General features: G+C 40.4%; 2 protein-coding genes across 5 annotated transcripts in view; one reads left to right on the top strand and one right to left on the bottom strand.

The window, feature by feature from the left end:
* PI4KA (phosphatidylinositol 4-kinase alpha) overlaps nt 1–4,259 on the bottom strand; it is a 49,150-nt gene extending 44,891 nt beyond the window's left edge. For 2 of the 4 annotated variants that reach the window (XM_026037625.1, XM_026037626.1), the window contains exons 1-5: nt 2,341–2,386; nt 2,094–2,210; nt 1,537–1,630; nt 820–908; nt 251–323 (exon numbers count right to left, since the gene is read on the bottom strand). In XM_026037625.1, coding sequence (XP_025893410.1) covers nt 251–323; nt 820–908; nt 1,537–1,630; nt 2,094–2,210; nt 2,341–2,370 — 403 coding nt within the window. In that variant the 5' untranslated portion in view covers nt 2,371–2,386. Of the gene's footprint in view, nt 1–250; nt 324–819; nt 909–1,536; nt 1,631–2,093; nt 2,211–2,340; nt 2,387–4,052 lie in introns of those variants that run through there. The other 2 variants (XM_026037624.1, XM_026037627.1) reach the window with 2 other exon arrangements.
* A 391-nt stretch (nt 4,260–4,650) lies between these two features.
* On the top strand, nt 4,651–12,758 carry SNAP29 (synaptosome associated protein 29). Its single transcript, XM_026037634.1, has 5 exons — nt 4,651–4,839; nt 6,088–6,284; nt 6,466–6,551; nt 7,863–7,967; nt 8,958–12,758. The coding sequence occupies exons 1-5, from the start codon at nt 4,651–4,653 to the stop codon at nt 9,113–9,115; spliced, it is 735 nt and encodes a 244-aa protein (XP_025893419.1). The 3' UTR covers nt 9,116–12,758.
* The last annotated feature ends 1,234 nt before the right edge of the window (nt 12,759–13,992 follow it).

The raw sequence follows: 13,992 nt of genomic DNA, 5'->3' as shown, positions 1-13,992 counted from the left end.
TAGTTCAGAAAAATGAGTTTCACAGAGCTATTTGTGCAAACAGGATAAAAGCCCAAAGGCATCATAAACTAATACACTCCTAGCTTCAATATTTACTAGTCAATAACAATAAAATATTCATTAAGTCTTGGTCGAAGTAATAAGCTTTTCACTTCTCAGCAATAATTCTGACATTTAGAAAACACAAGAAACATTCAGAGGGCAGATGTTAAAGATGCAGTAAAAATATGAAGAGTTATTTTAGCAGTACCTTTATCATGCATTTGAGGGGTCTGGCACATTCCCAACAGAAACTGCATTACTTGCAGAACTGCATCCAAAATCTAAAACATTCAAGACAGAGGTAAAACATACTTTGKTAAAGATTTATTATTGTTTCATATTAGCTCATTAGAATTACCCAAATGAAACTTGCAAATAATAATTTAATGATCTCTTCAAACAGATTTTTTTTTCATACTAGGTATTTAAACAACATACTGCTCTCATTCTTAACAGAGCTGAAGACTATTTACACTAAGTTAACTGATACATTAGCAGAATGAAAGTGCAGAGTCCTAGCTTTAATATCAAAACTTGAATTTTAAAACACTGGGCTCAGTGATTAACAGTCTTTAACTCTCACAAGCAAAAGCAGGTTTAGGAATTCTTCTAAGTACCTGACCTACTTGTGTTAAGTAACACAAATAAAGTTATGCAAAAAGATACAAACTCTTGCAAGAAAATGTAGATGTGGTACCCAATTCTCCAGAGATTTGTCAGTCTTGCAACATTAAAGAACTGGATACAATATCAATCCAAATCTAGAGCAACCTTTACCTGCTCCCTAAGAGATGCATCTCTGTAAGCTACGTCTGACAACAACGTCACCAAGCAGAAGCTGAAGTTTTCTGCAACTGGAAGCAAGCCTGTAAAATAAAAAATGGAAAATTAGCCATCTTAAACACTGAGAGAACCAACATATAAAGAGTAAATAATAATATAACAAAATTACATAATGAGATGTTAAAGGAATATTTCAAACTGTTAAGAAAGCTTTTCAGGCTTTCAACTAATTTTCAAAAAAATACTAAACTAATTAAATTGTATAATATCCCATTTGATACAAGAAGTACTCTTACATTCATTTTAAGAGATCTTAAGAGAACATGGAATTAAGKGGCTCCAGGAAAAACTAAGTATCAAAACTTAAATCAGACCATTAAAATCTCAGGTTCTGCTCTCCTGCTTTAACTATAYAATCTTCTTCATTCTAGCACTAAAATGTAGCAAGTGCTTAATTGCTTRGAAAGCACGTCCTTTGTGCTTTATCACAAAGCAGTCAAACAATAAATCTGAGGGCTATCAACATTCCTGTCTAGTTACTAAAAAAAACTTTAAATGCAGTCAAGAGCTAAGGACATAAAATCGACCACCTCCTCTTGCACTGTGTCCTGAATAACCCCCATTATTTCCATTTACTTGCTAGTATTCCATGAGAAAAATAGGAAAAAAAAATTTAAAAAAAAAAAAAAAAAAAAAAAAGGCTCGCATTACCTTTGCCTTTCCGTGCATTGCTTTCTTCTATCCACTGGACTTTGGGAAGACCTTTCAGAAGTCGAAGGAGGTAAGGGACCACGTTATCTTTGTGCTGAAGAGTAAAATATTTTATTTAAAATAGAAAAGTAGAACAATATTATCACAAGGTATATTAACAGCCAGGTTCATGTTTGCCGTGAGCCCCTATAATCCTCTTAAAAATAATTTAACCTTTCCTTTCCATTCTTAATAAGCTCTACTTTGCTATGATGTTCACAAAAAAAAGTGACAGCAGTTTGATTGTGACAATGCCATGGCCACCGTTTAACACAATTCTCAGCATTGTTCTTACTTGTGTTCTCCTGCCTGTAACCATCTGTTATCTCTGACCCTATCAGTAATCAACTCTTCAGAGCATGGATACTTGTATATGCACAACGCATTCATGATTTACACTACAGTAATTCAACTGTATAGAAAACACCAACTTGTCATTCACTGAGTAACTATATTTGAATTATTCCAAAACCTTTCTGTTATTATATACAATTAAAATGAGGCAGGGAAAATAATACCTGAAGATCAGATTCAATTAGAAAGATTCCCAACGCAATTACAGCATCTCTACGGCGTTCATCYAACTGGAAAATCCCATGGAAATCCACCGGGCACATACAGAGGAGTTTTTGTACCTGGAAAACAGTGGAGGGAAAGGCCAAGAGAATAAGATGAAAAATGCAAAAAATATATAGACATATATCTTTCAAATATCCAAAGTAGACATTGAAGAGAGCAATGCAAACAGCCCCCAGTTTTTCATACATGCAACAGAGAGCTGGCCATCACATCCATTCCTGAGAGATGCCAAGTAATAGCCCCGGGGAATGCTAAGGCAATTGCAAATATTTTYATAGCAGCAAACAAGTTGACAAACTGAAATTTTCAGAAAGACTCATTTAGACTTTCTGTAGCTGAAATGGATTGCTGCATTTCCCTTTTCTGAAGAGAACCAGGTGGCCATATTAGTCCTCATTTAGTCATCAGTGTTTTAATGAAATCATCTGCTGGCTAGGAAAGAGTGAAGAATGACAGATATCAGGAAAAGATTCACAAGGCATTTTGGATGGGCAAGAAATATGCAACAGGCACTTGTGTGGTATTTACTCAATCTTGTAAGCAAGAAGTGGGTGGATGGAGCTTTTGTTACAATTGCACCACTCTTTCTTCATACGCAGCACTCAAAAATAAATGCAAAAGTCTGAGCAAAAGTCACATTTAGGGAGCAAACCCTTTAAACAGAGTAGACGAAGTTTCTAAAACTAGCATTTTCCCCACTACTTACCTATTACTTCATTCCATATCCAGCTAAAACTCAACTAAAGAATACACCTAATCTCTCAGATACGTACAGAAGAGTAAAAGGTGTAAATACCACAAGCTTAAAGACTTTCCATAGATCTCCTTCACAGTAATAAACACTACCAAGAAGGGACTGTCCAAATAGACACTTTTGTTGAACATCAAGTCCTTTCCTATTTAGATAATTAATTTTATRCACCTTTAATTGAAATTTCTGCACCAAGAAAATGCTTTCCTAGAGGCTCAGAACTTACTGGGAACACAGGGCAAGCTCAAATCCTGATCTGCATTTACAAAACCTGTAATGCAGAGTGAATAATCCTCTTGCTCAACATAAAGCACAGCAAAAGAAATACAAACTTTAAATGTATATACTCCACATCAGGTTTGTCTTTTTYTGAAAAACACGAGTAGATACCTTAACATGATGTAGGGGTTAACAGAATTTAGCTCCTAGCAGAGATCCTTGAAAATGACAGAATCACYGGATGCTGCTGAAGCTACAGGGAGACGTGTAAGAATTATTTACACTCAGCTGTCAGATTAGTGGCAAATTTCCAGAACAAAAACTAGGAGAAAATTCTGAAACAGGTGGTCCAAACCAAGGTCCAAACCACAGCGTGAGCACAGGGCTGCGCCCTTCGAGATTTTCATCACCTTAATTCGGGAACCTCTGGGGCAATTCGGGAACCTCTGGGGCAATTCGGGAACCTCTGGGGCAATTCGGGAACCTCTGGGGCCCGCACAGAGCAGCCACGAGAGGGGCTGCGGCTCCTCTGCCCTCCCGCACGGCCTGGGCCGCGCCGCTGTCCTGCTCTGCCTGTGTTAAAACCCGCCCGTTGGGGCTCGCACGAGAGGCCCCGCGCCTGGACACGCAGCCAGCCCCCCGCGCGGCCGCCCCCAGGCCCCACAGCGACCACTCGGGGGGTCCCGCGCACGACACCGTCACTCAGGGCCACAACCCCCGGCCGGGGCGGTCACCCCACAGCGCGACACGACACCCCGCGAGGGGAAGGCTGCTGTCGCCTCACCCAACGCCCGCGGGGCCTCCTCTCCCTCCCTCCTTCCCTCCCACGCGCGGCGGCCTCCCCGCCCACGCAGCCGCCGCCCCGCGCGCGGCGCCCGCCCGCCCTCCCCGCAGCCCCGGCACGCGCGGCAGCCCCCGGCCCCCTCACCTTCTCCAGCGGCGCCGGGCTCTGTCCCGCCAGCGAGCGCGCCAGCGACAGCACCGTGTTGAAGTAGAAGCCACGCGCGGGGCCCGCGCCGCTCCTGCGCTCCGCGCTCGGGCCCGCGGCGGGRGSGGCCGCCGTGGCCGTGGCCGTGGCCGCCGCGGCCGCCGTCGCAGCAGCCGCTGCCGCCGCCGCCACCGCCGCGGCCGCCATGTTGTGGGCAGGGGCACCCCGCGCCGCGCCTCTCGCGAGAGCACCGCCCTCCCCGCGGGAGCGCGCGCCTACAAGGGCGCCGCAAAGATGGCGGCACCCGGCGCGGCTTCACCGGTAGAGTCATGGCCGCCCCTTCCGGTCCCTGCCCGTGTGGCCCGCCCTGGCCCGGCCCCGGCAGCCGCTTCGCCCCGCCCCGGGAGGCGCCGCCGCCGCCGCGGTCCGTCCTGGCCGCCGCCCGCCCCCTGCATCGCGCCCGCCCCTCGGTGCCGCCTCCGTTCCGCTCCGGCCTGCGGGCGGAAGGAGCCGGCGGCGCAGTGCTGAGCGGCGGCGGGAGCGGAGCCCTCCGCGCGCGGCGGCGGCTGCTTCCTCCCGCGACGAGGCCGGCGGCAGCATGGCGGCGCCGGCGCGGAGCTACAACCCCTTCGCGGAGGACGAGGAGGCCGAGGAGGAGGCGGGCGGCGAGCGGCAGCGCTCGCTGCAGCGGGAGGTGCTGCGCCGCTCGGCCGCCACGGCCGACAGCACCGCCCGCTCCCTCGCGCTGCTCTACGAGTCGGAGCGCGTCGGCGTGGCCGCCTCCGAGGTRCGTCCGGCGCGGGCCGAGCTCGCGAACGCGGAACCGTTAACGGCCGTTTGCGGTTAGTGTAGCCGTTAGAGCCCCCCCAGCGCCCTGCGGCGGCCAGGCCGGTGGCGCCGTGCCCGCCGCCTCCCGGGGATGGCTCCCTGCGYGCAGCGGAGCCGAGGCCCGGCGGCCGCGGCACCCCCCGGGCGGCTCCCGGTGCCGCCGCCGCCCCCCGGGAGCTGTGTGACGGGGGCTGAGCAGCGGCTCTGCCTGGTGCTAGAGCCCCGGCTCCGCGAGCCGGGTGGCTGCAAGTCTGAGTCTCCCAAAGCTCAGCTACAACATGCATTTCAGGGCTATTTTTTTTTTTTTTTTTTTTTTTCTCCCCCCTCTTTCTGTTAGGGTTGGGCACAGGCAGCCTTACTGCCCAAATTAATCTTGGGATTACTTTGAGATACCGTTTGTGCCACTACATTAGTAAAAAACATAGCCGTTTGTATGAGGATTTCTAAATACTGATTTTTTTGTTTTACTAATACTTACAGTTTTTATTTTACTAATACTTTACTAATACTTTTACTAATACTTACAGTATTAAGTATTAGTAATACTTACAGTATTAGTAAAAGTATTAGTAAAGTATTAGTAAAATACTTTTTAGTATTAGTAAAAAACTTTTACTAATACTTACAGTATTAGTAAAAATATTAGTAAAACAAAATCCTGTGCTGAAGCCACATACGTATGTCTGTTTCCTTTAGCTATTCTTTTTCCTAGTTATTTAGAACACAACCGTGATGTGAAAACAGCATTCCCTTATCAATTAACATATTTTCTGTGACTCTTAATGTCTGTTTGGTCACTTCCTTTTAAAAAGATATCATAAAATGTAGCTTCCCTGCATCAGCCACCCAGCACAACGTTTGTTCGAGGGCAGGAGATAGAAGTTTCAACGTGATAGAGCGCCAGTAGGGCCACTTCCTAGTTCCCATTGGTAGTAGGTGGCAGGAAACTGGGCTTAGCTGTGAGAATTTAATAGCTGCTCCTGCCTATCATTATGCTTGAGTAGCCGCTCTGGATTGAAATGCCCTGGAGGAAAATGAGTAAGTAAAAAGACTGGAAACCTTTAAAAAAATCTGTGATGAAGATGAAGGAACTCTTTGTTTTTCTTTAGAATATGTTAAAAATTTTGCAGTTTGTCCTTCTAAGTTTGTCCTTTCTTGTTGATAACATCTGTCAATAATATCTAAAAATATCTGCCAATATTTTTAGGAGCTTGTACGACAAGGAGAGGCACTGAAGCGCACGGAACAAATGGTAGATAAGATGGACCAGGACTTGAAGACTAGTCAAAGACACATAAATAGCATTAAGAGTGTTTTTGGGGGCCTGGTAAACTACTTTAAGCCCAAAACTCCCGAGGGCAAGCCAGAGCAAAATGGAACTCCTGAGTATAATGCTAATAATAGGTAAGTAAAGTAAACATTTTACTTGGGTTTGGTAATACTTTGCTTGGGACCATGCAGGAGACCTGCCTGATGTTAGAAAACTTTTGTGAGGTTTTAGGTTTTTTTTTTTTTCAGGTTTAGTTCAGATTTGGAATCAAAATTTTAGTGTGTAAGAATGTTTTCTCTTTCTTTACATTACCAGATTAAAAGAAGCGATGATGTCTAGTAAAGAGCAAGAGTCAAAATACCAAGAAAGTCATCCAAATTTAAGACGACTAGATAATTCAGGTTTGTTAATCTTGTTTTATAKTGGTGATCCATCATCTAAGCAGGGAAGATTTGCACAGTTCTGAAGTCACAAACTCTTCAGCCTGTCCAACTCTTGACTTGCATTGCTGTGTAACTCTACTGGATATTTGCATGTGACCTTTCATGACCATTAGTGCTAGGGAATTGGTTGCCTCTAAAATTCTTTGTACCCAAAACATGAAAGTATTTCTTATATGTAGATTTTTTTTTAATCCTTCTTGAAATGGATTAATGCTGTATCCACTAAAGACTGCAAAGAATCCAGTGCTTGTATTTGTACAGAGGAGACTGTGGCCAAGAATCTGCTTAATGTACAGACAACTTTATCCCATGTTTGTCAAACTGTGAACACATAAGTTCAGAGGCTGTCCTTAACTGTGGTTTGTCTTAATTGTCTTTTTCTTTCCTTGTTACTGTRAGCATAGGCTAACCTGCCATACTCAAGTTGGTATTTTATTCCCACAAGGAAATACACAGAATTTGGTTTTGTTCACCKTTCTTGCAATTAATTATTATCTGTAAATGACCTTTGTGTGCAATTTAAAGTGATTTTCTGTTATTTATTTGGTTAGCAGATTGGCATATCTTTGGAGTTGTAGATCTCTCAGTAAATAAATATTTCTTTGGTGTAAATTAGGCTCCAGAAATACAATGCTAGATAGGTAGTTTGGATAAATCTGATTGGATGTTCTGAATAGAACATTCTGAATGTTCTATTTGTTTGTGTTCTGAATGATCTGAATAGATGTTTTTTCAACTTTTTTATGATGTGCAGGAAGCATGCTTCTGATATTTTAAACTAGAACTGCAGGAGGATTTTCACAGAATTGCTCTGTGAAATTGGCRATGAATGTGTTTGCAGAAAAGCTAGAAGCTTCTCAGATGTCTGAAAACTGTTTCTTGAATCTCTTTGGCCTCTTTTTAGATGCATTAAACTGCAGTCATTAATATTAAGACTGCCCAACAGAGGGCAGAATCAACTCTCAGCTGGTTTGACCTAGGAGGACACTTAATGCTGATATAAATTACTAGTTTGGCGGGTTTTGTTTTTTCCCAACTACCCAGCAAAACTACAGAAAGTAGTTGGAAGAGACAGCTTTGATGTGCAGCAAGTTGCATATGTGCATTTTGGGAATTACTCTCTAGACAGTGATGATATACTGCTTTTGATAGTCTTTTAGCAGCTTATGTAATTAAGTGGCAACTATAGTCAGACTAATTGTTAATATTCATCTGCAACTTAACTCTTCTTTAAAGCTTTTTGTTATATGACTTCTATTTTGTCAACAGACAGTGATTTCAGCAGAGTAGATTCAATTTCTTCAGTGCAATGTGATGCTTATCCAAAGAATCAACATCTCCGAGCTTATCACCAGAAAATTGATAGCAACTTAGGTGAGTGAGAAAATTGAAGCTGTTTGACATAATCCTATATTCATTAGGTTTACCTGGCTGACCGAGTTAAAACTCGGTTACTAAATTGTACATCAGTTTGGATCCCCCCCCCAAAAAAAAAAAAATTACAGTTGTGCATAGCTTTTGAAATAAATACATCTTTTGCATAAAATAGAAGCATCAAAAAGCATTTGATATTTCATTTGTGGATCATATGCATTACTTATGTTACTTCCAAAAAACATGCAGCTGGATTTTTCTTCCTTTGTTTTGTAGTACATATACAAAATGCCTCTTTGCTTACATGTGTCACTGTTTATCTGACCTAGAAAGATGAGATTGGAAAGAAATCAGAAGGAACTAGATCAAAGAGAAATAGTCGAGCRTAAGAGTTAGTGTATGCATATCTGTTTTATTCCCGGGCCACACACAATTTACTAGTTCCAGAAACATTTGTACCAGTCAGTCATGCAATAAAGTTGTTTCCCTGTAGCTTTAATTGTGAAATCTGGAATTTGGGGATGGGATTTTTGATCTGCATTAAACAATTACTTGCTTAAATCCTTAGTATATTAATTATATCTCTGCAATATGAAAGTTATTTTCAAAGAAAAATAATTGAGGTAGTGAGAACATTGTGTGAGCTGAGCAAAGAGAAGTCATGCTCTATTTTAAAATTTATTTAAGAAAATTAAAAGAAAATTAAGAAAACTAAAACTACATTACTTAGAACTGTATAAAGAATCTAGTTTGGCTTGAAGCATTTGCACTTACTGGCAATGGAAAGAAAAGGAAATAATTACTTTCTGATGCTAATTTGCTAGCGGTCATAAAATGTTGGCACTTCCACTGTTGCAGGAACTCAAAATGTGAGCCCTTGTCACTAAGGTTTTCTAACTGAAGCTTTTAGAGAAGGATCTTGGTGGCGTCGGTTTAAACAGCGCACTCCATGCAGCTTCGAGTCCTTACGCTTTCTTTGTGTATTGGCAGATGAGATGTCTTCGGGGCTGAGCCGCCTGAAAAACCTCGCTCTTGGTCTGCAGACAGAAATACAGGAGCAGGATGATATGCTCGATCGGCTAACTAAAAAAGTAGAGACTTTGGATATCAACATTGCAAACACTGATAAAAGAGTCCGACAGCTCTAAAGGGTTCATAGAAATTTTTTCTTCAGCGTCAGTTGGCTTCTTGGCTGTCCTRTCTCATCAGGTCTCTCTCAAAAAAATCTTGGGTAACATCTCTCTCTTTCCTGGTATGTCATTGATTTTGTTGCCATTAAAATTACGTAATCTTATATGCAGCATAATACCATAAGTTTTTTCCTAATGTACATGGAAAAAGTGCATGTTGAGTAAAATCTTCAAGCACTTGATAAATGCCTTTGTCTTGGATATCCTGTTCACTGCCATTACTGTGTTTCATGTGCGTGGAGGAATTGGCAGTCCACGGTGCTTACGTGTCGTGGCCAAAGAGCTGTGATGAGAAAATGAACTACATTTTGCCTCTGTTTTGGGGAGGGGGTGAAGGGCAACAGAATGTGTTTCTTGGTTCAGAACAAATGTTGCTAATTCTGTTTACCTACAGCTGTTCTAAATTCTGAAAAAAATAATGGTGGTTTCCAGCTGTAAAAATATTCCTAAGTGACTGCCTTCTGGCGTTTCTGGGGATTATGGAACAAACTGTTCTGTGGAAGTTGTAAAATATCAAGGGTGTCAGGCAGCAATGATAATGTCCTGTACTTGTTCCATTTCCTAGGATGACTTTTCCAAAACGCTAGATCCATAAACTATAGTGTCAAATTCTTTTCTTTACAGTATTTTCATGAAGATTGGTACAAGAAATGTTGATCACAGTGACCCCAAAAGTTAGAACAGATATGTCCAAGTCTCTGTTTTTCCGTCTAAAATCTCCTTTCATATACATGGGCTCCTCCTGCTTTTTCAGTGTCTGCCATTTCTCAGCCTCCTCAGTTAAGTGTTTATTTGGAGAATAGTTTCCATTTTTAAAAAATGGAGATTTGGATTGATTTTGTATGAGTTTGTAGGAGATAGTTCCTTAATTTAATATTTATTTCAAACAAAGACAGGGAGTAAAGAGATGCTATAGTCTTTAATGCCAGTGTTTTTAGGAAACTCAGCTATGAATCACATATTTAAAGACTGACTTTAGCAGGTACAAAAAGTTCCTGCAGCTGATGAAAAGTTCAGCAATTCAAGTCTTCCAGATACAAGTTGGACCTCCCAATTTGTTTAATTCTTTCATAGATACCACGGTATCACAGTAGGGACCTGGGTCAGTATTAGAACACTCACTATCAACAAATGACTATAAAATGAGACCTAAGAAATCTGAGCCATTCTTGTTTTACTAGGTTTCATGGAAGTTCTCTGTAGAAAAAAGTAAATCACTAAAAATAGCTTCACTTGGATATCGTATGATGGAAAAATAATGATTCCTGGAATTACTAGCAAAGTAAAGTTATAAAGTAGGTTTAAGGCAAGTCTATGTTTTGCCTTACCCTACTGATATAATTGATTCAGCCCGTAAAAAAGGCTGTGACTTGCAATGACATTAAAAATATGAGATCTTTGGAATATCTTTGGTAGCTTTTCAATCTTCGCTATCATGTGTATTCACTTCAAAGACTGAAAAAGTCTGTTAATGTCAATATATCATCTACTCTGGTGGGTCTATAGTTAATTCTCTTTTACTCTGCCATGGTATTCAGAAATCATATGATACCTCAAAAAGGATGATGCATTTCTTTAATAGATGGAATGGATTATTAGCATTCAGAAATTTAAGTTAAGAAACTGAARTACCTTAGTGGAATAAGGTTAAATTTTCCTTTAAGGTTAATTTAGCTTTATTAAGGTTAAATTTTCATTGCACCTGTTTTAATTTCTTATTTGACTGTCTCCTTTTTAATTAAAAAGGTAAAAAGGGTTTTTTTTGTCACTTTATTGTTTACCCTACTGCTGATTACAGGCACATTTGTTTTTAAGAAGAAGACTTGTAAATTCTGTCCATAACAGAGAATTAAAAGGAAAAAAAAATCCCCAGTAATTAATGACACTCCTTTTTCAAAGTAAGACTGTGGTGGCTGGGATGTAGGTTGACATTTTCTCAAGTAAGTTATAGTTAACAGAATGAGAAATAAAGCTGGAAAATCTAGCTCTGTTATATGTAATGAAGAAAAATGTACAGTTTGAAGCCAAGCAAATATCCCAATTGATTTAAGAGTGAAATATATCACTTCTTTGATGTAAGCTCTTCCATTTTTTTAAGTCTATATTTTTTCACATACCTGACTGTTTTCTTGATCAACCATTTAGTTACATCAGCCTTACTAGAAGTTTCCTGTATCCTGGTTAGATGTCTTTGATGCTTTTAAAAAGCAGACAGAGAAGGGGAATTAAAAATCTTTCTGCTTCGAGTGCCCCATGATCAAAGCAGAGTGGAAAACCAGGAATTCAGCCACGTGGAAGTTTWTACAAAGCTCTAATTTCTCTTCACTTCTAATAATTCCATTCACTGTTTCAGTGAGTAACATATGCCTTTATTTTCTCACTACTTGGCCTTTCCTGCCCTATGTACTACTTTTGTTTAGTAGCCTTGTTTTAGAAGATTACTTTGCATATCAGCTTGCTTTCATGAGAATAAAGATTTTACATGGGCATAAATTATCTGATGCAAAGTGAATTCCCTTTCTATTCTCAGCTTTCATAAAAATGCTTTATACTTTCCGCTACTAAAGAATGTAAGTCTAACTGATATGAAGACACAAATTATTTTATAATGGTGATTTTCTTTTTTCTGGCTAGAATGACTCTGCTCCTTTCAGAAAGGGGAATCTATAATGAGAGAGAAAAAAAAAGATTGTTTGCCTTTCCAGGAAGTTTCATCTTACAGATGTTACTGAGAATTCTTTTTAGCTTTCCTTTTAGTTCCTGAGATACAGTTTTATTTCTTGTTGGATACCAGTGAAAAATTTATCCCTTGTTAGAGACAGGACTTGCAGAAGAAACTGAATTTTCACTGAACTGGTAAATTCATGATTTAAACCAACTGTTCTGCATAAATAGACATGTTGGCATAGGAATCACTGTTCTTATAGCCAAATAGCTCTGATTAATGTTGTTCTTGTCGGCTTGTGTAGAAGTTTTAATATTAAGAATAATATAGCAAAAAGAAAATCCTGTTGTTTTCTTTGTAGAATGAAATTTTCTTTAAACACCTGCTAATAAATTTGGAAGAGGTATAAAATACAGAGAAAGGACATACCCTTCCCAACCATACCCATCTTATTATCTATTATAAGATATGTATTATCTATAGTAATCTATACTCTAAAAGCAGGAGGATGGAAGAGAATGGAGGAGCAGTTACTGGCTACTAGTCTTGTATGTGTAGTTAATTATAAATTTCTTGAGCATTGAATTAAATATGGTAACAAATGATATTGTGTAGCTGAATTTTAGTCTGTGCTGAACTGTATTGGCCTAAAGAATCATTGGGATGCTGTGTATTGTAGTATGAAGGCGTAGCATGCGTGCCATCCAAAATTTCTAGGAGGAACTACTGTTTTTACTCAGGTTATATACAAAATGCTGTCTTTTTGAATCTGGCCTTTCCCTGAAAGCATTTTTTTTGTTAGCTTTTTTTTAATATGTGAAATTTATCTGAAATATTTTGCTGCCTAGTAGCTTTTGTGATGTGTTTGTGATTTGTTAAATGGTGAAATAGAACATACTTTCCAACCACATTGCCTTCAAAACAGATGGACTTTTGTAGGCACTTACACAAGAATGTTGTGTGGAGGAGGTGTATTTGGCTTTTAAACTTGCGGAGCTTATCGTCAGAATCACAGGTAGTAATTATTTGTGTATATGGCTTTTTTAAATAATTCTTCAATTATATGTTACTCAGAAATAACACTTTTTATACAAGTCAGATTGCAATATCTTTTTCTCATATTTAAATGTTAAACTGGACTGTAGTTCATCAATTTAGAATATTGAGTGCAATGAGTGCTGAATAGTTACAYGGTCAATAAAGGTGCTTTTTGGTCATGGAGAGTTTTTGCTTTTATTTCCCATTATTCTTAAAAATATAATTACTTGACTCTTCTACATAGTAAGATTTGTTAAAATGGTAGACATAGTCTTATATTTAATTTTTGTGCTAGTTAGATCAGAATTAGTTTGCAAGCGGTGATTGTTTCTTGTGAATAAAATAAGGTGTTAAATTTCTGATTGAATATCTACTTGATTTTTGAGTTGATTATCCTGAAATKTAACTTATGATAAAATAATCCAAGATATTGTTTAAAGAAGTACCTTTTCATGGTCCTTGTGTCTATGAGGAATACCATTAATTGAAAATACACCTGGAAAAATGTAGAAAGGAGGGCAGACTTAGAAATAAGGCCAGTTCTATCTTGAAGGCTTAAAAGCAATGGTCCTGTGTGGTCTTAAGTTTGGGAATGTCAAAAGTCTGCAGAATGCCCTAACCTCTAGTTGGACCTGTATGTGACTGGAGAGAAATGGGATCTGAATTTGGGAGGGTTAAGAGTGTGCAATGAAGTTTAATTATCTTATTTTCTTCTTCATGCTGATCAGGCAGTCGGCCCTTCTGTGCTTTCTCAAGGCCTTGCTCGATTACAACACAGACCCCGCRTTGCTGGGAAGCGGGAGAGGAAGGGGAGCCTAAAGGAAGGCTGCTTGTGTAAGGGTGCAGCAACGGGAGAGCAGGATCCCAACGCGCCTGCCTAGCTCTCCTTCTCTCTCCACCTCCAAGTAGAGGTTTGGTTGCTTTGCTTCTGGAAGGAAGAAGTTCCACAATTGTTATCTCCTTTTGGTACAGGGCTGGCTTGTTTGCTTCTGCAGAAATATTTTATGGACTCCCAGAATGGGAAAATAGAGGGAACAACTGCCAGGACTGGAGGCTCGGTAAGGCTTGCTGGAGAGGAAGCAGGGAGGTATCCCAGGGCAAACAAGACTGCCAGGTCTGGAAGATCCCTGCC

The sequence above is a fragment of the Nothoprocta perdicaria genome, unplaced genomic scaffold, assembly GCF_003342845.1.
Source record: "Nothoprocta perdicaria isolate Ctin4 unplaced genomic scaffold, notPer1 scaffold_2, whole genome shotgun sequence".
Taxonomy (NCBI): domain Eukaryota; kingdom Metazoa; phylum Chordata; class Aves; order Tinamiformes; family Tinamidae; genus Nothoprocta; species Nothoprocta perdicaria.
Note: the sequence above shows the minus strand (reverse complement) of the source record. Positions and strands in the feature narration are given on the sequence as shown.